The sequence below is a fragment of the Stegodyphus dumicola genome, chromosome 12 (assembly GCF_044657685.1).
Source record: "Stegodyphus dumicola isolate Sdum_Otavi_A_Nest chromosome 12, ASM4465768v1".
Lineage (NCBI taxonomy): Eukaryota > Metazoa > Arthropoda > Arachnida > Araneae > Eresidae > Stegodyphus > Stegodyphus dumicola.
Genome location: NC_140779.1, coordinates 99,997,983 through 100,025,085, shown reverse-complemented (window position 1 = coordinate 100,025,085; position 27,103 = coordinate 99,997,983). Strand labels below are relative to the sequence as shown.

Here is a 27,103-nt window from a genome sequence, read left to right as displayed (position 1 = left end):
TATTTAAATATGATGTAATATTTTTAGCTATTTCTCCGTTCCACTATTTTTAGGTGTCCTTCATTGGTATCCAGACATCCAACCCTTCACTTCTGTGCCACTATGAACCGTAATTAGTAGGGGCACTTCGTTAAGAATTTCTGGTGTGCATGAGAACTCTCAATCCAAGAAGATTCCTACACATAAAAATGAAGTATTTACTATCATAAATCAACAACCTGATGCCATCACTCTCTTCCATTAGCTGGTGATGGAACATGTTTCAAGTTCCATATCTTGGTTTCTCAGGGAATTTTTCCAGCCTCATAAACCATCAGAGCATGCATTTCTAAAAAGGGCTGAACTCACCAATAAAAGACCTGTGATTGATAATTGACTCGTAGTTTTGCAGACCAATAACAGGAACACCCTAAAATTCTTAACGAAGCTAGTAAAAAGATTCCTAAAAGTATTCCTAGCTAATGTGTAAGCAACTCTCTCAAGAGCAGCACCTGAGATAACAGTAGTCAGCAAAGCCTCTACTTGCATGCAAGATATTTACTTGTGAGCTAATTTTTCCTTCAAAACAAATAATGGGTAACTGTGGCCAAATAAGCATGCGGACTTGTTTGCCTTTATTCTGGGAAACTTCGGCTCCTTTCCATCCTGAAGGAATTCCTTGGCTTTAAACTTACTTTCAACTAGCAGACTGACAAAACAACAAAGGCAAATAAAAAAAGAAAACCTACTGTACATTAATGTCACCCAGGAATGTAAAGAGAAAAATATTTATTTGTAAATTGTTATACTTAACCTCAGACCCATAATAAATTTTAAAAAAGAAACTAAATACCAGAATCCTTTTTTTTATGACTCACTACAATGGCTAAGTATACCAGAGGTAACTGCTAAGGGAAGGAATGCCTTCATGGAGGACCTTCCTGAAGAAAACTGGTTCTCATTACCGTTTTACATAGAGAAAACCACAAGAGACAAAAATGCAGCCAATCAGTTTGCCTGAGTTCAAATCCGCCTCATCTAATAGCAATCAGTGGTCTTAATCACTCAATCATCCGTAGGTGAGTAACTGTAAACATAAGCTGAAATGGTGTAAAACAAAGGAACAATGCCATTAACTTCTAAAAAAAAACCACTTTAAACTTTCTTGGACCCACAACATAGCCTTCCAAATCACACTGCACAACGAATAAAGCATGAAATAATGATAAGATACAGCTTGTATAACACCATGATAGTGTACTTTCACCTTCTGTTACTGGAAGCCTATTGAAGCCTGTTGGAAATTATTTCGTGCTTATGATAATGCTGCACTAAGCTAAGCATCGGAATTTTGAATGACAGGAGATAGTAAAAACTAGTGACAAAAATAGGAAGAAATCATTTTCGTCACTTAATATATTACACCTAGCAGGTGACTCACTTCAACCTTTCTTCTGCACCAGCCTATATTGGCGCCGAAATTCTAATTTTGTCATTTGTTATGGTTGATGTGGAAGACTTGAAATATGAGTAGCTATTTGACCTGCATAAAATCTATCAAGTTAGTAATTTTCAAAAGAATTAGTGCAAACACTTCCTACCTATAACATTATCAGCCGTTCACAATGAGGTTTGTCTAAGTTAATGTAAGTTGGTTTCATGTGTCGACTAACTCCGCTATACATGAAGTTTAGATTTTTCAAATGAAGATGAAGTTTTTTTTTCCCCCCCCCCAAAAAAAACCGTACAGCAGTGTTGGCTATGCCATTTCTGTCTTAGGTTCCAGGTTTATCCATTAGCTCAGCTAAACACTAGCATGAACAGCCCTATAGTGCTCTCAAATGGGGATATTCACATCCCGTTTCAAAATTAAGTTTGATTCTTCAATCAACAAAATACAAAAAAAAAAAAAAAAAAAAAAAAAATTAATATTTCAATATGAAATATATTCGTCTAATACAACATTAAAGACTCATGTCTCAAACATACTCAATGACACACTGTCCCATATATACTACAATGACGTCCCATACAGATTTGAAGTTTGCATTTGTTAAAAATATGTTATTCAAACCCAAGATATTATAATGATTATCCTATTCTTTTAAGAAAATATTAAACATTTCAGCAGTTATATAGAATATTGTTCTAAGAAAGAAACAGGATAGGATAGGTTAGGTTATCTGAATATGATAGAGCATACAATGGCCACCCACCTAGGAGGAAAGATGCCTTTACAGTAGGAGGAAAGATGCCTTTACAGAGGAACTTCCAAGAGAAACCAGTTTATTCACATTACACACGAGGAAAAACCAACTCTTTTTCCTGGAATCAAACCCAGTTCAAACTTCCAGTATTCAGAAATCTTTACCATTCAGCCACTGGTGGAGCAAAGAAAAAAAACAATTTAACAAGTTCGAGGTGTAAATAATGCTCATTTGAAGAACAATGTAAGTTTCAATTAACTTCAGAAATATGGGGAAAAAATTGGAATTTTCATTAAGTATAAATTAATTTAACATAAAGATTCTCCTCTTCAATTATAAATAAGACAGGATTCATCAAAAAGCAATGATTTTAAATTTGTCCTCAGTCTACAATAAAATAAATGTTTTAGCAAGAGTTTAGAAATTCAATTAGGAGAAAAGAAATCTTATATTTGTTCCTTAATAAAGTAATATTGCTACAACTGTTTCGAAAACAATCTGCAGCAGGTAAACATTTATCTTTTTCACTTTTTTCTTTTGTTAATCTTCAACTAGCACAAAGTAATATTTTATTTTATAATTTTTTTCTGTAAAATGGGATAAACATTCTTTCTTTCAATATAAAATGCCTTATATGAATATTTTATTGGGTTATCCAAAATGTTCTGTAGATCCCCCCCCTCTTTTGTTATATAAATACAAATGAAGCAGTGCAGAAACACAAAACACTTTCACTGAATCACACATTTCTCAGGGATGAAAAAAAATTAAGTTTATTCATAGAGGAAATTATTGACATGATTTTTGACAGTCGCTAAAGAAGTGAACTCCCAGCAGTTCAGTGAATTCTGAAGCAACTTGAACAGATGAAAATCTGAGAGGACAAAATCTAGTGAATATGGGGATGACAAAAAAACATTTCATCCATACCAAATACGTTTTTGGCTGACTTTCATCGAAATATCGGGCTGAGCATTGTCATGATGGAAGGCAACACCTTAAATATTAGTCGAGATTATATACCTGCCAAGGAATCTGCTTTTATACATAGGAATTTAGATATATTCTGAAACTGAATTTCAGTTCATATCGGCAATAAAAATACCATGCTGACATAATTAATTTAGAAAGAATAGAATACAAAATTGAATTTTAAAAAATCATTATAAAACTGAATCTATGTCATCATAAAAATAGCATAAGAATACCGAAATTTTTTTTTTTTTTTTTTTTTGCTGTTGCATACAATAATCCAATTTCTAAATTTGAATGGACAAATTCATAAAAAAAATTATTTAAACTTGTTGAATTTGAATCTCAAATACATTATAGATTCATATAAAACTTCAGAAATGACATATTCCTTTTTTATACAAATTTTAATATAATACAGATGGTATACATAGAGTAAAGTAAAATTTTTGAAAAAGTGTATTCTCAGCAAGGTTAGCAAGCATCTTCTATGGTGGAGAAAGACTAGAAGAAATTAATTTTTTACTTAATTTTTATTAATATCATATTTATATTTATTCACATATAACAAACAATGCATGAAGAAATATATATTCAATTTAAATATTTTTATAATATGTGTATTTAGCCTTATTAGTGTGCCTGCAATAGCCATCCTTTATAATATATGTGTGTGTGTATACATATGCATTTTTACCTCTTGCCACTCTATATAAACAGATGAGAGGATATTTGATCCAAAATTTTGATAGTGAGTTTTCAGTAAATGAGCACAAATTAGGGTCTCCACAACATGTTTTTCACTATTTTTATAAGGATGCTTGTGAATCTGTACGTGAGTAACAATTTTTCTTCCACATTAACTCTTATATTAAACTTCAAAAAATTTCTCTATTCAAGCTTTCTGCATTCATATAAACAAAGAGCTGATTAAATTTTGGGGTAAAATTAGTTAATCACAAGTGGTTCTTTACATGGAGCCCATAAAAGATTTTTAGATGAAAAACTATCTTAAAATAAAATCCAAAACTTTTCAATTTTTAGTATTTAAGATTTTATATCAATGGAAACAATATATTAGGTTATTAATGGATTAATTATTATTAATGGAAACAATATATTAGCCTTAAAATTTCGCGTCAAAGAACATGAGGCATATGTTAGAAAAAAGGAAACACAGAAGTCTTCTGTTGCTCAACATTGTTGGTCCGAAAATCACACTTTCAATTTTTCTGCTGCCAAAATTATTCAAAAAACATCTTCCATTGGAGAACTGGATTTTCTAGAGGCATTTCACATTCATAAAAATCTTTCTGTTCTAGTTAACGATCCTAATTCCAATCCAAATTTGCCTTCGGCTTTTAGAGAAATTATGTTTTAGTTCTGGTTTCGCCAACAGATGGCGCCACTTGCTTATTCTTGTCCAGGCTTTCTTATCTTATCTAAACATTATTTCCTATCTTGTTCATTTGCGGTTTTGCAGCTGAAGATGATGGTTCGGTAACACCATCGAAACTAGTCCTGTGAAAGTTTCGTAAATTAACGCTGATTTTTGTTGTTTGACTTCTGAATTAGTATTTATTCGGCGTGTTATTGTGTCTTAATTATAGAAGCCCCAAACAGGCTTACATTTTGCTTTCTTTTTTGCACGTGGTGTGGCCGCCATTTTGTGATTGTAGGAGTTTCGGTGAGTACATTTTTGCAATTTTCAAGTTATGTTTATGTTTTGTACATTTAGATATTGTGCTTTGCTTGTCTGATTTCATGCATTTTGCTTACAAACATTTTGTTTTCTATTCATTTCAGTGAGGGATTTTTCTGCTATTTTGTGTGTACTTTATTATTGCTCAGTTAATTTAGTTTGATTTTCTGCATTGTTTATCATGCCTTCATCCGTTAATCGTTTCACTAAATTACGCCTGAAACGGCAAAAATTCCTGAATCATCTTGACTTTTTACTTAAATGTAAATGTAAAAAATTGATCCCCAATTTTATTCAAATCAAATCTAATCAAAAACCTTCGAGTCGCGTTTCAAGAATTCTGTTAAATTGCAAACTTGCCTTACTTCGGTCCGTGATAAGGGATACACGTCAACAATTGTCCAAAATTGAACATGAACTCTATAAGCTTCATCTGGAACTCGCTAAAACATATCCAAAATTCACTGCCCTTGAACAAAAGTCTTGGTCTAGAACGGAGAATGCAGTTAACCGTCATAAAAACACCCTTGCAGTTAAATTCGAAAAACTTCTTTTACAGTCTTCCAGTTCAAGTAGTTCAAAAAATCTTCCCATTGTAAATATCAAGCCAATAGTTAATATTTCTAATGTTAGTCTTTCAGAAGAACAAGAGAGAATTCTAAAATATAATTTTAACTTCTCACAAACCTGTAAACCCTCGATTCCAAAGATTTTGGCTCCTATCGAAAAAGCTTTCAAGTTCAGTAAAGTTTCAGATTCACAGAAAGAAATGATTAGGCATCTTATCGCTCATAATCTGAAATTCAATAATAAACCTTTGAAACCAAATCTAACTGCGAGAGAAAGAGCTACAATGCGCGAGATTCATTCTAACCCGGATATTGTCATTTCAAAGGCCGACAAAGGTGGCCAGATAGTCGTCATGGATAAGAACACTTACATCGATGGTGTCACTAAACTCTTAAACGAAGGACCATATAATCCGATCCCTAAAGATCCTTCACCTTCGGACTTATCCAAAATAAAAACTGCGATCAAATCTTCGCAAATCATTTCAAGCAACTTAAAACATTCGCTTATCCCATCTGTTGCGAATTGTGCCAGATTATATGCTCTTCCCAAAATTCATAAAAGTGGTATTCCTTTCCGCCCTATTGTATCAAATTTAGGTACTGCCTCGTATCCATTAGCTAAATATTTAGTTTCTAGATTTTCCACTCTATTAGACAATAACATTTACACCATAAAAAATTCAGTAGAGTTTGTAAAAAAGGTTAAAAACATTTCTCCTCGTAATTTACTCATGGTTTCTTTTGATGTAAAATCATTATTCACCAATGTCCCACTGGAGGGTGCATTAAGATGTCTAGAAACCAGACTTCGCGAATTTTATTTCTCTTGCATCGAAATTGATGAGCTAATTTCTCTCACTCAACTCTGTTTGAAACAAACACATTTTGTTTTCCAAAATAAATATTACAAGCAAACTGAGGGATTAGCCATGGGAAGCCCCCTCAGTCCCATCCTGGCTGATATCTACATGCATTATTATGAATCAAAATTGTTTGAAACTTTAAACTTCCCGGCATAGTTCCGCTACATAGACGATACTTTTACCCTGTTTGAAGGTAATAAAGATGATTTAAATAGAGTTCTTTCAACAATGAATTCTATTGATCCTGCTATTCAGTTCACTTTTGAACTTGAGACTTACAATTCTCTTCCGTTTCTCGACATTCTGGTCACACGTAACACATCCAACTTCAGTACTACAGTTTACCGTAAACCTTCATCGGTTTGCCTTCCACCACACTTTAAATCATGTCATCCGACTAAACAAAAGTTAGCTTCATTTTATTCCTATGTTTTCCGTGCTCTTCAAGTTTGCTCCTCCAAACTAGCCCTTGATGAAGAACTAAATTATTTAAAAGCAATAGCTATTGACAGGGGCTTTTCACCCAACATTATTAATCAAGCAGTTAAAAAATTCTCATCTCAACACACTAAAAGCCACACTCTTATTTTAGGAGATTATAAAAATTCTGTTGTCATTCCCTTCTTTCCATCAATTAGCTATAAAGTTGCACATATTTTGCAGAAATTTAACTTTCGGGTTGTTTACTCTCCCATCAATAAAATTCCAACTTCTATACTCAAGGACCCCATTCCGGATATGAATTCCTGGGGTATTTATAGGATTCCTTGCCAGTGCGGTTTAATTTACATTGGCCAAACTAAGAGAGCCTTAAAATTTCGCGTCAAAGAACATGAGGCATATGTTAGAAAAAAGGAAACACAGAAGTCTTCTGTTGCTCAACATTGTTGGTCCGAAAATCACACTTTCAATTTTTCTGCTGCCAAAATTATTCAAAAAACATCTTCCATTGGAGAACTGGATTTTCTAGAGGCATTTCACATTCATAAAAATCTTTCTGTTCTAGTTAACGATCCTAATTCCAATCCAAATTTGCCTTCGGCTTTTAGAGAAATTATGTTTTAGTTCTGGTTACGCCAACAGATGGCGCCACTTGCTTATTCTTGTCCATTCTTTCTTATCTTATCTAAACATTATTTCCTATCTTGTTCATTTGCGGTTTTGCAGCTGAAGATGATGGTTCGGTAAAACCATCGAAACTAGTCCTGTGAAAGTTTTGTAAATTAACGCTGATTTTTGTTGTTTGACTTCTGAATTAATATTAGGTTTTGGCTACAATTGATAAACTGGAATTTATACTTAACTTGAAAGCTCTGAATACACTTTCATGAAGAAATATATTATGAGATAATCCAAACCTTCTCAAATTTGGTATTTAAAACAGATTTTATGATCATCAAATGTATTCTTGGAATTATGCTAAATGCAGTGATAATAAGATCATTACAAATACAAGCTCTCAGTATGAAGCAATTAAATGTGCCTCAATCCTCAAATTTGCATTGGTTTCACTTTTGTGTCATATCACTTTTCAAATAAAAGGATGCTGCCACCAAATGTTATCACTATGTATCACTTTTAAAGAAACAATATGTATGGCAACGTTTAATATTTTATCAGGAATTCTGAAGATAAACTGTTTTTAAAGATTTTGTAGTTGAATTTTATGTGGCATAAGTGTAAAGAAAGTGATGTTTAATAAATAAAGCTAAAATGGCAAATAAAAACTCATTGCCAAATTAATAAAAATAAGATGACCAAAAAATTGGTCATCTTATTGAGAGAACAGAATATTAATTTCATAAACTGAGGAAAGACTGAAAAAGAAATGTGTGGCAATACTTATCACTCTGTCAGGAGTTCTAAAGATATTGTGCTTTTAAAAATTTTGTAATCATTAAATCATTGATTTAGGAATACAAAACACTCTGTGTTATATGACCAAAGGTTATACAGTACATATCTCTAATCCGGACGTCCATTATCCGGAATGATCTATAATCCGGACCTCAAAGCCACAAACTTACGCATGCGCGTTTGTTACGTGTAAAGGCAGTAAAGCGTTTACCCATGCGCGCTTCCGAAAAAGTAACAGAGAACGTTATTGAAAACGAAAAAATTTCCATTGACAAGTTAGTCGGTATTCTCGACACAGCAATTACAGGACTTGAACAATGGAACTTTGTAACTGAACAAGAAATTATGTCTGTTTATAGAATTAAAGAGAATGTATTAGCCCAAAAAACGAAGCAACTTAAACAACTTACATTGATAGAAATGTTTAATAAAGTAAACAAATAAATATTCATTCAAAGATCCATAAGATTTTTTTTTTTTTTTTTTTTTTTTTTTTTGTAAATTTTGATACCCTTTAGATCATAATTGCTCTTTATTTCATAAATTACTGTTCATATTTTTAATTGTATAATTTCTGCATGCCATCTTACCAGATTTAAACTGATGATCTATAATCCGGAATCGCCGAAGTCCCGACGAGTCTGGATTAACGACTTTTGACTGTATATACTCTTAGTTATGCGATGCCATTTTTATTATCATTATTATACTATTATTGATGATTTCACGTACTGAATGCTGTGGAAAGTAAATTAAAAGCAAAAGTAGGTGTTCTTCCATTTAGGGCAAATAGTACTCGAATGCTTTATTATTATATAATAATTCAATTGAATGCCGTTTAAATAACGTACAAATTATTGCACATTACTCAATTATATGCTTAAATGCTTCACGTTGTTAAAATAAATTATAATTTATTATATTTTTCTCAAACGAAGATTTTCATATTAAGAGAGATTAATATATTACTTTCAAAACAAATTTAATGTCTTCAGAATTATCTTTTACAGATAAGTGTGAATTTTTGGTAGATGGGGTAATTTACAGGTTAAGAAACACTACAGCTCTTCTCTTTTCTAAAGCAAATCAAGTAAATCCTCAAACGAGTTCTGTGCTTTCAGATTTAATTCTCGATTAGGGATTTTAAAGAATTCCTAACCTGCATTTTATCTGCTATGTGAGAATATTTTGAAAATTTTGATATGAAAAATTGGATAAATATTTATATACTCATTATTTCAAGTAAAAATATTCATCCATTCCATTTCCTACCCCCATGAGTGAAAAAGTAATGAATTTCGATAAATTTAATGAAAAAAATTTCATTAAATTTATGCCAGAAATTAACTGAAATATCTGGCCACTTAATGTTTGAGCATCTATCTGTGTATTCGCTAGCCTGTCGTAAAACTCCCCCCACCCCTTTTTTTTTCGGACTTGAATTCATTCAAAGATCAATAAGCCGAACGGGAAATCTCTCCTTTCCAAATGTGGTGCCATAAATTCTTTGCGTTTTCTGTACTAGAACGGCATTTCGACATGGGGGTGGGGCAAAGTCCTTTCATGCCACAACTGCTCAACTTACGTCAATGATTTTATGTCCGAAAGAAAAGCGTGTATTCTGGAGTTAGCATTTAATACTTACGAATGATTCCCACCTCCAGCTTATTAATGTAAGAAACAGAGAAAAAAAATCAATCAGCCTTTAACTTTGCCATTTTGTAATGTCAATCGTGCTTCTAAATCCAAAATGTTTCTGTCCCTTACCTTACCTCTTGGTGCGACTGAACAGTTTGCAAGTACCATCGTTTTTTTACATTGAGAGAACTATACATTCAAACATGCAGATTCTTCCTTATTTAATTTCTTTAAAAATAATACAGGGTGAAATTATTTGGTGGCAACAATTTGAAAAGTGATACGCCGTTTATAGTGAACCAACGAAATACATGTTATATTCAATTCTAAGAAACATTCACATTAATAAATTCAGTTTCAAATTGAATATTAGGACTGATTTTTGGACTTGCGTTTAATGGAAAAGCTAGTAAGAGATTCAATATATGAAAAAATTAAAGGCTACGGAATGACATATTATGAAAATTACGAACTGCAAATAATATACCACGATTTCTCTTAACTTGCGAAATTCATTCCAAAGTACCAGAATCCTGCCTAGTTACTTCTTTGATTTATACTTAGAAAATATAACTACTCATTATTCGATCATAATGCGACTTATACAGAAACAAATTAATATATAAAATAAGTACTTTATAATAAATACTTACAATTAATTTCCACTTGCTTTTTGATTTGGGATTGCAAAAGGAGAAACCTTTCCTTTGGGGGGGGGGGTCACCTTTAATAATTTTCAGGTTTCAGACTAAGGAATACAAAGGAACTTTTCTTATTTTCCGTTCACTGCTACTATCCCTAAACTGGGGTAGGTCATGAAGTTATTATTTCATAGTCGAATGCTGGAATTTTAACTTTTGCAAACACTTGAATTTAGCTGTTTCAGGTGCTTTCAAGGGTCTCCTATCTGCGTCATACAGAGAATTGCATCACTGCACCATATAGGTAGGGGGGGCCTTTATTAACTTAAAAGAAAACAAATTCCATTATCTACATAAAAGATTCTAAAGTTAAAAGTAAATTGGAGTCAAATCAAGTCTATTCCTCAACTATATTAATATTAACAATCGTGTAAAAGGGGTTTAACATGAAATCAAAACATATCAAAATTAAAATAAGAATTTATAGTAGTACAAATTCTAAAAATAAAAATGAAAAGCAAAAGGAAAAAAATACAAGATAAAAAATATAAAAATAATAATTAATCTTCTTTTATAGAAATTCTAATTCCGAACTCATCAAGGGAAAATGAATTAAAGCTTCTATATATATGTAATGGAATCCGTCTTAAAGTTTAAACACGTAAATGTAGTTCAGCAGGACATTTAAAGGGCCCCCTAAGCCTTCGGGCCCCTATGCGATGGCATTTCTTGCGTACCCTTATTTACACCACTGAATGCAAAGTGCAAAGGTCTAAAGAGTGAAGTTCACACTTCACACAAAGATAATCTCAATACTCCAAAATCGACTCTGAACTGAAAAAGTGAGATCTAATGCTCTCTTTGATCTTATATAGTTTCCCTTCAGCTGCTGAAAAATCTCTTGTACCTTCCACTTCTCGAAATTACTGGAAGGTATATGAAGGCCGGTTAAGGTTACAGTTACACACAGGAATGAATTACAGGTATTCAATTGCAATACATTACAGTCATTTCAATACCAATTACAGTTACACAGATACTAGACCAAAATATCATCAAGTGTGGCGACTTCCAAATTTGGTGACACTAATTAGTCACCAAAGCCACTGCCATTTTGTCGATATATAGCCAATTTAGTGAGACAGTCATTTACCTCAATGTTAAATTAACTTGCCCCTGTAATCTTTTTTTTTCCGGCTGACTCTCCTCTCTTTCAAGTTTTCCATGTTATGTTATACAAAAAACTACTACTGTTAAAGCTTACAAGAAAAAAGTATCACCGAGTTCTCTAGCTTTCAGTACTTAAAAGTATAAATCACACTTCAGCAGGAAGTAGCCTTTAATTAAAGACTCGCATCATAGGTATAAAAATAGTCACTATCATTAAAACACTATAACTGTGGTGATTATTCATAGAACAATCAGTTTCGATGAAAACAATCTTTATTATCACGAAAGAAAAAGGTAACACTGCTACATCATTCTAGAACTTGAATATCTATATCTGATGCCATACACAAATTACACTAACAAAATTTAAGTGAGGCTTGCTCATGAGCCAGGAAATATAAAATAATAAACATTAAAATAAGTAATGTATTTTAAACAACTACCCTTCGCATATTTCACTAAAATTATTTACATATATACAAAATTGGTAACAATATTATACAGTATTTCCTTGTTAACCCTCCGAGTGGCATGACCAGCTTTATCCAGTCATAAGATTTTTTGTGACTTGGTACATGTTAACTTATAATTTAAGACATTTTGCTTTCTTACTTTCTTTAATGATGTAAATGTCACCTTGAATGTAAGTTTATAAAAATTGAGACTAAAATAAGTAATTATGTAAATTTAGCTAATAAGTGCTGTTTAAATACAAGTCTTCATGGCAGATCCAAAAACCCGCACCACTCAGAGGGTTAAAGTAAACAGAGAACTCAGTCTCCAAGAATGGAAAATTTAATATCAACAGCAAAATTGTCATCAAAGGCTCATATGACAGATTTTTTAAAACGAAATACACAATATGTTCTAATCTCAATTATGCTAATCTACTGGAAATTAACTCCTAAACAATATTATTTAGGTATGTGAATTGCAGCATAATATTTTACCAAATCATAAAAAAGACTTTGTTATTTACTGAAAATATGAAAATATTTACTTTAAAATATAATTAAATCTACGATGTAACAAATCAGGCTTTTATGACAAATCAAAGGACTATTCTGAAGCATATGAAGGCCATTTCATAAAAGTGGCTTTAACAAAGAAATAGGAAAAAGCTGGATATGATTTGTGTTACCCATGAGAAAAAACAAAAATACTCAAGCAGCCAATGCATTCTATCACTAATCGGACTATTGAATGAAATATCTCCATTAAGTAACTTTCTGATTTAACTTAACAAAGACTTTTTTTTTTTATTTATCCAAGCATAACACACAAATGAATATGTTTAAAAAAAAATTGGTTCTCATGTATCCCACAGAGTGTGAAACTGTGACCAAGCTGTGTGATTTAGTGCTAATCAAGAGTAAGCGTGACATACTAAAACACTCAAAATTGTTTCATTCAAAACTCATTTGATGTTACCCCAACTGAATCTCAATAAGACAGGTTTTATTTTTATGAACAACATGAAACATTTTTGAAGATTATGAACATTTACGAAATTTATTTATGAAACATTTATGAACATTAACTGTTACTGCTGGTCCTTCACCCACTAATTTTAGGAAAAAAAAAAAAAAAATCTGATGTGACTTCCTTGTACGAAATATTAAATTATATGCATTTTTTCTTGCATTTGATTTAAACTTATTGGATTGAATTAAATCTACTTCGCCAACAGCGCATAAACCATAATAGAATAAATGGATTAGGTAATAAGTAGACTAATCATCTACTTAGGTAAATTTATCATTTTTTTAAAAAAAATTTCAGTTTTTATTAGCTATAAACATTTTTATACATCAAGCAGATAGGGCATAATAGAAAGAATATGGGTCATATTGTTTATGTTGCTTTGGGAGCAATTGCAAATTCTTACAAAATTTATGAACAATTCTAAAACACTTAGAGAAATCCACTGTGCTATAACCTGAAAATTATTATTAACGAACGAATTAATTTTAAATTCCTTTCTATTATAATTTAAAATTTTTAAACCGAAACGTAAATATTTTAAATTAAAAATTTCAGAAAACTGTGCTAGCTTTAAGAAACACATATAGATTCAAATATGCAAAGATATATAATTAACATTAAATTATGTGAAAAAAATCATTTCAATAAAATTTTCGAAAAAATAATGACTTTCTAATTTAGAAACGGGTTCTCTGCGGATGAAAACCCTTAAATTTTTAACTTCAAAATAAATAGTCACTAAATCGCCAATCATACGAGCAATTCTCGAGTCCCACTTTTCAGCTGCTAACGATTAAAGACACGAACGTTGCAAGGCGTGCGCATAATAAAGTTAAAATTTATACTCATCAACGAAAGTATACTTACAAACGATTAAGTCCTGGTCTTAAAAATGTAACAGGCTTATCTTAAGTCTTTTAAAATTATAAATTATTTCCAAGTGAACGTAAAAGAAAGTAATATCTAAACAAAATTCAAAATTTCCGCTCACGATTACTACAAAAAAAAATAAACAAATATACTCTTAAGAGGTATTGCCAATTATGATCCAACTAACTTTACACCTCCTTGTAAAATAAGAAGAAAAGAAATTCTGTACTACTTCATATAATTCAAATAATAATTACAATACATTATTCTAGGAAAATGTTAATGTGGAAATATATATAACTAATTATTCTAGTAAGCTACAAGAAATAAATTTCGATCGTTTGCACTCTTTCTAATCTATTAATATATTAACATTTTAAAAAATAAAAAATCTGAATTTGAATTACCTAAATATGTATCTAATATATGTTGTTTTCCATCACTTTTAATAGATTTTATTTTAATATGACTAGTCCCCACTTAAAACGTTTAAAAATATTTTAATTTCTGTAAAAATTCACAGGTAAAGGTCATTAAGAACTAATACTTTAACTTCAAATTTCACTTTCCTTTGAACGACGACTGTGTGGCACTGCGATTGGTCACTGGGTCCCGCATTTGCTATGAAATGTTAAATTTTCCGTTTTCACTTTTATCTTTAACTTGACGTTTCCTGTTATCTCTTTGACGGAGCTGATATCTCAATATCACGATATGAATCCGATGTAAGTCATAGAATCTGTAGTATTTATTTTATGTGAAGATAATTGGTCCTTGTTCTTTCGTGGTTTTTTATTGTATTTCCTTTCTCTGTATTAATATCATGAAAATTTTATAATGTCACAGGTTTTGTGAGTTTGATAAACTGTATAATTCTTTAAGTGTCAGTTTAAATAGTCTCAATATTTAATATAGACTCACTACGAAATATATTTTTCTTCATACTCCAGTAACCATACTTACATATGTACACGTGGAAAGCTAAAGCGCATTTTAAAACCTATTTAAGAAGTATAAATAATCATAAGAGATGAAATTAATTTTTCTCAACTACTGGGAAATTTTTAGTTTTTATAAGCTCATAGTGTCATAACTGGCTTTTGTTTCTTATAGTCTGTGTAAATGAATATAATAGGTCACCGTCGCCAAGATGAAAAAAAGTCATATTTTTTTTTGTATATCTTTTTGTCTAATTAATTTCTAAATTTAATGTAATTAATTTGTCTAATTAATTTCTAAGTATGTCAGGTTACCATGTACAGCCTTCATAACATCCTGACTTTTTAGTTTCAGCAAGTTTTATAATGGCAAAAATTAAAACAAGTAAAAGCAATAGGGAATTTTAACTATACCAACAACTTCAGAAATCTTGAAGTTATAAAGTTTGCTGAATTGAAACTGAAACGAGTTGAAGCAGTATTGCATTTTTAAGTATGTATAAAGATATTTCATCTGTTGACTTATCTACTTTATAACCATTTTATTTAGAAAATGCATTGCTAATGAGTTTATTAAACTAACATTGAGTTGATGAATAGATATATTTTTCTGTATCTTGTGTGATAATATCCCAATTTTAATTTGTAGCAGCTCCAAAGTCTTTTAAATTTGGTACAGCTGTACCAAAAGCGTAATTTTTTTACATGTTTTGAAATGTTAATTTTTTTAATAGGGAAGGAAAAGCAATGCAAATTGTGAATAGCCATTGCAGCACCCTCATGAACAATTATAGCAAATGTGTTGACAAGTATCCTAATGTATGGTATACAGCATGTGCTTATCACAGACATGAACTAGCTCGTTGTTCTGAAACACAGTAAGTAATTTTTTTCCTCCCTTAAAATGAGATACATTCCGATGACCTCATTGATCATGTGACTTATGTATACCTTTTGTAAACAAGCAATGCAAATGACCTCAGAGATCACGTGACGTATGTACAGCTAATGCAAACAAGCAAGGTCATTCTTCCTCTTCTTCTCTTGCGGAATGTATCTCATTCTTTAAATATTTGAGTTTGATTATTGAATTTTATGAAAAGTTTGATATGAGTGATTAAAAATTAGATTTGTGTAGCTTATACTGCAGAGGTGCTAGTAATTGCAGACTGCTTATACTGCAGAGATGTAGATACTGCTAGTAACTGCAGAGAATTAATTCTCTGATATATCTATAAAACTTTATTTTCCTATATTATGAGTTCTTCAGTTTACTGTAGGTGTTGATTCACCAGCTTCTAATAATGGCTTCACATGTGTTTAACCTTTAAGAGACAGGGCAGTTTGGAAAGGTTTCTCTTAAAAAGACTGGTAATCCAAATACATTTCCACCCCCCTTTTAGCTGCCATTGTAAAGGGAAACTACTACTCTTTTGTAACTTTTCCTGTAGGTCGCCTTTGTTAATTTTCAGATAAGAGACTAGGGAATAATAAAAAAGAATTTGTTTTCTTTTCTGCTGTTTCTTTTCTTTAAACTAGGAAAACATATTATATTATAGTGAGATTTTGTAGCTAAATAATTGTCGTATGTTGGAATATTAACTTTTGACATTGCGTCATGATGAAAATACGCCTTAGCAGCAAATGCACGCCTATAATCAGTTCATAGTTTATTCAGTTTTTATTTGTTTCCAAACTGAATTTAGTTTATAATTACATGTACTAATTAACATTTTTAATTTATACTCGAAAATGATGTTTAACTATTTGTTTCTCGTATAAATTGGCAGTTCGCTTTTATTTGTTTCCAAGCATTGTGTAACAGCTTATATTTATGTATCAAACAAATCCCGTTGTATTTTTCTTATATTAGTTTTGTTTACCTTTTTCATCAGTTTAATTTAATGATTTCCCCCCATTGTATCGCAAGTCATTTCGTCTTTTAACTACATTATTGTTCATTGTTCTTTCTTGGAGTTTTGTGATAAAAGCTTTTTTTATCCTTTAGCGTTTTTATTTTCCTTTACTTTAAAAACATTTATTGATTATATTTTCATTGCATTTTGGATGTTTCAAACAGCAATATTAAATACAAAAATTACAATAAAAAAGGGGAAATATAAAGAAACAAATGCCACTAATCTTTGGAATATGGTAACAGGTATTTGGCGACATTTTGGTAAGATGATAAAGGTTACTATCTAGGACTTTAGCAGTGTACATGGATAAAGTCAAGTGCAATGCTATTTTTGTGCAATTCTGGGATGTTTTTCAAGTGAAAATAGGTCGACGTGTATATGGATACCATGTATGTGCAATTCTTAAAAATGCGGCAAGCAGTGGGCGATTCCGCACTTTCTCGCCAATTTCGCACCTAATCTTCGTCATGATCAAGCACTTTTGTTCCATAAAAGTTCTAGAATAAGCGTAATTCGGCTAGCAGATTGTTCGAAAAAAAAATGTAGAATAAAAAAAAAAATGCATTTTTACTTCGTGAAAACAAAATGGTGTTCAGAAAAAAACTAGCAGGTTGCTGTAGCAGGATTGGTCGCCAAAAAATCGCCAAGTTACCATTCCAAAGATTAACTAAAAATGCATTTTTAATGACACTGAAAAGTTGGTAAAATTAATTCTAATGTAAAATTGCTAAGATTTCGCCGCTGAGGGAAACAATAGGGAATTTACGAAACCTCACAGTTGGGAGGTGTGAAGGTCATCTCGCATAAGTGGCAAGGGAAGTTATTCGGACAATGACTATCTCTGCAACCTGAAGGATGGGGGGAGGGGAATTCGCTGGCCGATATTTCAGCCACAGTCGTCTTTTTGAGACACTGCAGCTCTGGCCGATTCTTAGGCCACCCGTCTTTTAAAGGTTAATATGTTCATTACCAAAGCTGGCTCTACTGTTATATGCACCCTAAGATCAACAAATGTGGCGATATGTGTTCTGTGCTGGTTTTTGATGCGATTCCATGCTGTGGGATTGTTTGGTGGACGATGCTGTTTGTATGGCAACCCTTTTCACATTGAAACTTAGAGACGTGGTGCCAAGATTTCAGTCGCGTATTTTAGATTGTGTGGAAAGTAAAAAAGTAAACTTAGTATTAAAAGGTACGATGTTGGAGTTGATAACGAGTCTTTTGTTCTCGGATGTGTTTATGTGGATAGAAGTGCATGTTTGGAATTTCTGTGGGAGTCGAGACTTTTAAAACGGAGTTTGGCATGTCCAAAATGAGAAGTGAAGCTGATATGCGAAGTCAGACGAAGAATGGCTTTTCTGATAGACTTGTGTGGGTTTGCAGTCAAATGGTTGCTGTTAAAATATGTGGCTGTCAGCGGAGTTTAAGATCTGGATTGTGGTTTTCGTGTAGTAAGTTAACTTTGGAAGAAGTTTTTATTGTTACTTTCGAAATTTTGAATCGCAGAAAGACGTGATATAGCAAAATAATGGAACTTTTATTGACAGACGTTGTGTGACTGGCAAAATTTTATTCACGTATGTACTATGGTAAGTGCATTTTATTTTATTTTTGCAATGAGAGACGTGGCAAGATTTCAGTCGCGTATTTTAGATTGTGTGCAAAGGAAATTTAGTATTAAAAGGTACGATGTTGGAGTTGTTAACGAGTCTGAGAAGATAAGATAGAGGAGAAAGATAAAGTGGTGGAAGTTGATGAATCAAAAGTTTGGCAAAAGGAAATATCGTAGCCTTCCTGTTGAGGGGTAGTGGGTATTTGGATGTGTGGAAAGAGGGTCTGGGAGATTATTTTTAATGGTTGTGCATGATAGAAGTAGGGAAACGTTGATGCAGTGGATTGAGCCTGGTACAACTATTTTTTCGGATAGATGGAAAGCTTATAAGGATTTAGGAAAAGAAACTTTTGAACGTTTATTTGTCAACTATAGTATGAATTTTCTGGATAGTGTGTCTGGCTGTCATATAAGCGGCATGTTAAAGGCAGTATGAAATTGGTATTTCTGCTGTTCGAAAAAGCATTCATTCATGATAAGTGAATTTTATTTTATTCTTGTTCTAGTTTTGTAGAATGTTATGTTCATTGTTTTTTTTTTAGTGTGAATTTCTGTTGTCGTCGTTGTTTTTAATTCCTTGAAATTTATTTTAGTTTAATTTGTTGATTAGTGCGTAGTGTCTAGATTGTACAATTCGTAGATGTTTTTTAAGTTGAAACAGAATGCTGTGTACATGGTATTCTTTGAAATTTATTGTTATGTTAATTTATTAAAGCTAGGTGTGCATAGTTCGTAGATTCATTCATTGCTTAGATTGTATAGATTTTTTTTTTAAGTTAAAACATATCACTGTGTACATGGATTCTTGTCAAATATTTTTGGTTAGAAATTTTACGCTTTTGCTATCTAAATTTTTTATTTTTGTTTCAGATTTTTAGTTTAAATTGTGTGTTCAAAGTGTGGTTTTTGCATGTGCAAAAACCGTGTTTTTGGAGACATTTTAGGCTTTAAGTTAAAAAATATGGACAAAAAATTTAGATAGTAATATGGCAGCATGGAGTTTCTCACCACAAATGTTTGGCGGCCTGAGGGTACATATAAGAGTAGTTCCAAATATAGATATAACATATTACTTTTAACAGTAAGTAAATTCATATGAGTATACTCGTTGTTGGCATATGATATAATATTTTTTATCCCTAAGCTAACTACAAAATAACTGGGAACTAGATGAACAATACTCACCCGTTAACTGCGTTTATACTAAACTGCTGCACATGCAACAAGAATTTGAAGTTTGGTCAAATATATTCCTTTATTACATCATAAGCTCAATATGTTTAATGGCCCACCAGTGGCCTGAATGGTTGAGTCACTGAACACTGTTGGTTCTAACCTGGGTTTGATTCCAAGTGAATTGGCTGCATGGGCATTTTTGTGGTTTTTCCCATATGTAATGCATATGTGAGCCGGTTTACCTTAAAAAATCATCCACGAAGGCAGATAGCTATAATGTGCTTTGCCATAATTAAACTAAACCAGAGCATAATGTTTAATAAATTTTGATGTGAAAAAAGGATGGGAGATTACTTCTGTATGAAAGTGAATGGATAAATTCCAGAAGTGCAGTTTAAAGAATTGTTATGTATGTAGGATTTACCTTTAAATAACATGGTAGAGCACTACTTATGCATTATTAAATGCTTTATTTTACTAATATTAAATAAATGAAATAAAAGATAAAAAGTAAACGTTAATAATTCAGTTGGTAATCTCTTGGTGAAAGCAAGTCCTACAGTTCTACAGAATTGTTGTGTGATGACCAACTCACAGCCCTCAATAAACACATTCAAAGGTCCGTCTTGCCCACATATGGCTAGCTATAGGAAAATGTCTTGATGGATCCCGTAAGCCATTTGCCTGCTCCTACTCCATCTTACAACTCGAAGTTATCCGGCTCTGTGCGTCGAATTCATCTTGTCCACAGCACTTCCAACGGTCATATGCTGAGTTGAAGAGTCTACCTCTACATATATAAGTTACAGCTGTTCGGAAAAAATTGTTAACTATGCTGCAATATGACTTGATCACTTTTATAGCGGCTTGATTAATAATTCAGGTTTTGAAGAGCTTTGGGGTGTTTTAAAACTTGTTCTAATTTTATCAAATGGGAAAACGGAAGCACTTCCGCAAAGAATCCGTTAAATGTAAACATTGCCAAAAATGGCAATAAAAGTTCAAAGCTGATAACCTGGCGAATTGTGTTGTCGGAGATAGCAACCTGGTTCTACAAGCGCTTGCCTCATCTGTTCGGAGCTCTGTTTGCCGTTGGCCATCGGTGCGTCGCTACCGAATGAGGTGGTGAAAATCGGCAGGGTGAATGATAATTGATAACACGGCTGCTTAGAATAGTATGGTTGTGTTCTTACATAATTCTTAAAATACTTTAAACACGCAGAACCATAGGGCTCCTAAAATATTATTATTAACGTGGGCCGCAATATACATTTTAAATAATTAAGTTTTTATTTTTACTTAAAATAATAAAAATTAAATCAGTTTTCGTGCTTAAAAATTTGATATATTTTTTACGCATTTTAACAATTACTTTTCAGAGGATGCTAGGTATACAATAGATGATTAGAATAAAACAAAAATTATTATTGGTTCTCTGAGATGACAAAATACTTTTATGTATTCCCAGGGTCATCAAAGTTAGTAAACCACTGCTTTGAGTAATTAATCAAAGTTTGAATGAATCTTGAAAGATAACAAGATGTATAATTCTTCTATTTTTTCTTTCTAATTTCTTCTAGTTTTATTTGCAATGCTACTTTAAAGGATTTGAATATTATTGAAGATTCTTGGCGTTGACAAATTTATTATGAAAAAGGCAGTTCAAAATAAACTATTTTAAGCTATCAGCAAGTAAATTCAAAAAACATCTTTGAAAAATTACTTGTGTAAAATGAATGTTTTAAATGTATTATTTATCAATGAATCCATTAATCTATTATATGTACAGTAACACTAATTATTAAACATAATTTTGAGAATGTCGACAAGCAAAGCACTTGATGAAAAACACACTTTGTTAGTATTCTGTATGAATGACAGAGAATATATGTAATGAATACCATGGCCAACCTATATAAAGAAAAAGAAACAAAAAAAAAAAGAGTATTCTTTACCTCGACACTTGAAAAAGTAATCCGGCTGTGAACACATAGTTAATTTCTGGTTATCTGATATTGCAAGCATTTTCTTCAGATTTTTCCTACAACTGGTTAAGACCATTGAATACTGGTAATTTGACTTGGTTTCATGTTGAGGTTAAAGGGCTAGCTGCATGGTTGATTTTTCTAGTTTTTCTCATATGTAATGCAAATACAATTTGGCGCTTTTGCGCATACATTTTCGCTGCAATTTTCTTACGGCCCTCAAAACAGAATAGTACCCATAAAAGTTCTAGTATAAGCGTAATTCGGCTAGCAGATTCTTGGAAAAAATGTTGAGTTAAAAAAAAAAAAAATTCCTTTACTTCGTGAAACAAAATGGCATCCAAAACAAAACTGGCAGGTTGCTGTAGCAGGGTTGGTCACCAAATTTTTGACAAAAAATCACCAAGTTACCATAATGTAAAGATTCACCAACATTTCTTTCAATGTAAGTTGTTTAAGTTGCTTCTTTTTTATGTGATAATACTTTCTCTTTAATTCTATAAACAGACATAATTTCTTGTTCAGTTACAAAGTTTCGCTGTTCAAGTCCTATAATTGCCGTGTCGAGAATACCGACTAATTTGTTAATCAAAATTTTTTCGTTTTCAATAACCTCTGCGTCACTTTTTTCACTATTGGAAGCGAATTATAATGACGAGGAATTTGATTTAAATCATATCAAAGACGGAGTACATCGAGATGAAATGCTACATTTAATAAGGAATTATAAGCCAAATAAAATAAAAACAGAACTGCCCTGAAGATAAGGATAGTGCTGACAGATCAACTTCCAGTTCATTGCGTGGCCGCGACGTTTCCCCCCCCCTCCCGCAGAGCACGGTGAAATTGATAAACAGATTTCGGAATGGTTAGAGAAACAAAGGATATGCCTTCATCGACTTTTTGTTTGATGGACGTTGAAACATACTTTCGCTTTGTAGATCCTTTGGCAACTCCAGTATCGGAAATTCTATTTGACATAAAGCTTCGAAAGTTCAAGCTTACTTTTATAAAATTGCTCTAACAGTCTGCAAAAGATAATAAGCCGGATCCAATTCGAAGATTAAGGAACAATGCAATCTGTAACATTAACCAAAATAGATAATTTTAACTTAGCTTATACCGTCCGTTATACATTAAACGCACATGCGCAGAAAGTTTGTAGCTTTGAGGTCTGGATTATAGATCATTCCGGATTAACGACTTTTGATTCTCTTCATTATTCTTAAAAAATTGCCTGTGGATATTTAGATAACAAATTAGGTACTTCAAGTAGATTTTTAATTTAAATTGTAGAACATAGGCAAAATGTATGATAATAACTGAAGTGTTGCCAGAAACAAAAAGCTATGCGAAAAAAAATCAAAATTTTACTTTCAGGATGGTGTAAGTAGTCAAATTGAAGTTTATATTTTCAACAGTTACGAGATGACAGTATCTGCTATCAAAACAATTGTTTTGCAGTGTTAGATTTATAATTACCCAAATAATAGCTGCAAGATTTTGCAGCTTAAAAAGATACCTACATTACTTAAGCATATCTAAATATTATAAGAAATCAGGCTTAATAAGAATACAGATCAGCCTGTAATATTTTTTTAAAAATTTTAATAAGAATTTGACTGCACAAGTAAAATTTACTTGTAGACCCAAAGTACTTATAATATTAAAAAGGTGTCTTGAAGATGTGTGTCATTTACGATATTTGTCAATAAACGTAGTGCTTGCTATGTTCAATAGGTCATATTTTTGTTTTAAAATATACAGGCTGGCTGTTTTTGCAAATTCAGTTTCATTTTGCCATTAATGAAACCCAGACCTATTGTAGCCTTTTATGTGTTAGATCTAACTACAGGTATCTCTGAAAACTTTTATCAATGTATAAGCATTAGCTGAGATGTAATGTCACATTAAAAAAAGTTTTGAGGTTTTTTTTTTTTTTTTTTTGGCTAGTATTTCTTTTGATTATTATGAACTAAGTCTCGATGTAATATCGCAGAGATGATTCCTGTTCCCTTCAGGAGTGCAAAAGATTAATTGTTGTTTTTTTGTCATTTTGTTTTTGGAAGTAGCTGTATTAATAAAATTGATATTGTTTTAAACAAGTTCAAAATCCATAGACTGTAACTGTTCAGTTTTGTCTTCTATTCTATAGGAAATGCAATATATTCTTTAACCTTTTTTTTTTTTTTTTTTTTTCTCTTTCTCTCTTTTTCAGTCCTGTCATGCTCAAAGTAAAAACGAAATGTGATGCACTTTTCCGGAGGTATGAAAAATGCCAGAAAGCTTATCCAGATGATCATTCCCGTTGTAATGCCAGTTTTAATGCCTTCCTCAACTGTGTAGAATATGTAGCTAATGATGCCTCTAATTCTTGAGAATTCCAATTGAATTTTATTTAAAAAACATTCAAATGGTTCTTCACTTTGTATTTATGGATCCTTTTCATTAGTGTTTTCATGTGTGTAAAGATACCTCATTTGTGATAGCTGCTATATATATATATATATATAATAATTTATTTCCTAAACCGTATTGATTAATTGATTATATTATCTCCTAAGTTTAATTAAAGTAGAATTATTTTAAAAGTGTGCATCCATACTGGTAAGTTATATTTTGAAAGATGTTTTGAAGTAATTTGAAAGCAAAATGTTAATAATGTTTTAACGGGACTGGAGTTAAATCATCACGAAGAATAATATTACAATTGTAAAAGTAAAAATTAAAACATGTAATTATTGTCATTGATCGGAAATTAGTTGACTTTTCAAGGGGAACAAACCAACTCCCGTTCAATGATCAATAATTGATAGAAATACGTAAATATGAAAGTGTTTCGTCTTTACTCGAGTTATAAATTAAAGCCAAACCGGCAATTCTAGTCAGGCCAAATATTTCCGCGAATAGTTGTTACTCAAAGAACTGATTCTCATGAAGCATTTTAGTCAATTCAATTTGGAGTAAAAATCAATTACTGTAGAGAAATCTTGTAAAACTCGAGTAATCGTCCCCGACACTATCATCTTTATGTATTTGAGTACTATATTATTTGTAGAAATTAAACATTGGAAATTGTCATTATGAAATCGAAATCAAAGTAAAGTTGAAATAATCCCTCAAGAATTCCAAGTCCCACCCACTACCATAAATTTCTTCACCCAAGTCTTGCCGACTGATATAATTCAAAGCCCCTACTGCCGCTAAGAATTTTCGGACACCCTACACTTCTGAGTCAGACACGAAGAGAACACACTGCCAACTCCCCCACTAGAAAGAATGTAAGTTACTTAATACCTTTCTGGCCTTTATATCTTCATGTACATTCACTGATCTTATTTATATTATTTTCTATTTTATTTTTATATTATTTTTATGTTCTCTTTGATTTGTTTTTGCAAAGTTTGCATTATTTATCTTTTTTATAATCTTCTATGTTTATTTCAACTTTACTTTGATTTCGATTTCATAATGACAATTTCCAATGTTTAATTTCTACAAATAATATAGTACTCAAATACATAAAGATGATAGTGTCGGGGACGATTACTCGAGTTTTACAAGATTTCTCTACAGTAATTGATTTTTACTCCAAATTGAATTGACTAAAATGCTTCATGAGAATCAGTTCTTTGAGTAACAACTATTCGCGGAAATATTTGGCCTGACTAGAATTGCCGGTTTGGCTTTAATTTATAACTCGAGTAAAGACGAAACACTTTCATATTTACGTATTTCTATCAATTATTGATCATTGAACGGGAGTTGGTTTGTTCCCTTTGAAAAGTCAACTAATTTCCGATCAATGACAATAATTACATGTTTTAATTTTTACTTTTACAATTGTAATATTATTCTTCGTGATGATTTAACTCCAGTCCCCGTTAAAACATTATTAACATTTTGCTTTCAAATTACTTCAAAACATCTTTCAAAATATAACTTACCAGTATGGATGCACACTTTTAAAATAATTCTACTTTAATTAAACTTAGGAGATAATATAATCAATTAATCAATACGGTTTAGGAAATAAATTATTATTAACTAACTTTGCAGCAATTGCGCAAGTAATAATAACTTGTATTCGCACTAAATGGATTTAAGTTCATACAACATCATATATATATATATATGTATAGTTTTATGGTTTGTTCTGTTCCCCTTTTTGTGTATGTATTTATTATGGACTGTTATACTAAAAGTATATGGAAGATCTTTGACTGTAAATATTTGCAGAAAGTAATATATTTTGCCTAAGAAAGCTGTTCCTCTTTAAAAAAAGTATTTTGAAGTAATGTATTTTTATACCCCTTGTTGATTGTTCCATTTACCTTCTACTGAAATAAAGTATATATTATGTGATAGTTGTATAAATTATGGACTTAGTTTCTTGTAAAGTCTTATGTATTTTGTATCAGTGTATTTATGTATACATGCTACTTCTGACTGTTCTTTTGATAATCCTTTTATCTGTGAGACTGCTTTAAAAGTTTTGATATAACTAAATCAGTAGCAGAAAAAAAAATTATGTAAAAAATCCCGAAACAAAATATTTACTTTAATCGTCTTGTATACTTTTGATAAATTATATACTAAAATATGGTACGAACATACAATAAATCATCTGTTTAATTGACTGTATGGTTTGAAAATTGTCTGATACTGGGTAGTGTGGCCCCCTTTTTTTTCCCATGTGATCCCATGATGTACCAAAGTGAATTAACAAATTCCTTACAAGGATATTGAACTTAAAAAATTACTAAGTACGAGATACAGCTTGTCAAATTCGTAAACATTTACATGGTACATTTTTCAAAATTTCAAATTACAAAAGGGGGCAAAGCTGTTTGTATTTTTAAGAAACTATTTTTTATTGTGTGAATCTTACATATATAGGTAATAAATATAATACTTTCAAACTTAAGATTTTTGTGATCTTTCACTGCTTGAACAAAGGTCCAGACTTAAAACTTTTTATTTAGCTCTAAATTATTGTTCACTACTCAATTGAACACTGTTTCTTTCCTTCTTGCAGTCAATATAATGAAATGCAATATATATTTAGAATAAAGACTCGCAGTAATATATGAAAAAATAAAATTATGCACACATGGGCTTAGACAAATCAAGCTCCTGTTCAATAAAAAGCTTTAAAAACAAAATATTACAAAACATGATTACCTGATATATCAAATTTGGAATGTTTTTCTTTATTCCAGTTTTGACCCAGTTTTTTTTAGATGTAAAATCTGATAATGTAAAAATTAATGATGCATGGGAAATTATTGCAGCAAAGTTTCCTTATAACTCTTGAAATTATGAAAAGGGCATCATAATAGAAATTTTTTTCGTCTTGTCATTCATGTCAACAAGAAATAACAGAAGTGTATGAAAGAAAATCACCTTACATTTATCGCTTGATCACATGCTTACCAGGACCCCCCCCCCCCTCTTTTTTTTTCACAAATTCAAATGAGGCCTGCACTTTAAGGGGGTGTCCAAATTGTTATTTAA

General features: G+C 31.5%; 2 protein-coding genes across 3 annotated transcripts in view; one reads left to right on the top strand and one right to left on the bottom strand.

Moving 5' to 3' along the window:
- Window positions 1-14,070, bottom strand: part of LOC118192081 (uncharacterized) — a 177,589-nt gene extending 163,519 nt beyond the window's left edge. Inside the window, exon 1 of the mRNA XM_085806738.1 lies at window positions 13,954-14,070. The gene's annotated coding sequence lies outside the window, so the exon portion shown is untranslated. The remainder of the gene's footprint in view (window positions 1-13,953) is intronic.
- A 448-nt stretch (window positions 14,071-14,518) lies between these two features.
- Window positions 14,519-26,513, top strand: LOC146993717 (coiled-coil-helix-coiled-coil-helix domain-containing protein 5-like). Of its 2 annotated transcripts, none has more exons than XM_085806735.1 (3): window positions 14,519-14,681; window positions 15,629-15,772; window positions 23,805-26,513. In XM_085806735.1, the coding sequence occupies exons 1-3, from the start codon at window positions 14,671-14,673 to the stop codon at window positions 23,962-23,964; spliced, it is 315 nt and encodes a 104-aa protein (XP_085662861.1). In that variant the 5' UTR covers window positions 14,519-14,670; the 3' UTR covers window positions 23,965-26,513. The 2 variants fall into 2 exon arrangements, with proteins under 2 accessions (XP_085662861.1, XP_085662862.1); XM_085806736.1 differs by lacking the exon at window positions 14,519-14,681 and adding an exon at window positions 14,760-15,387.
- Window positions 26,514-27,103: the final 590 nt, after the last annotated feature.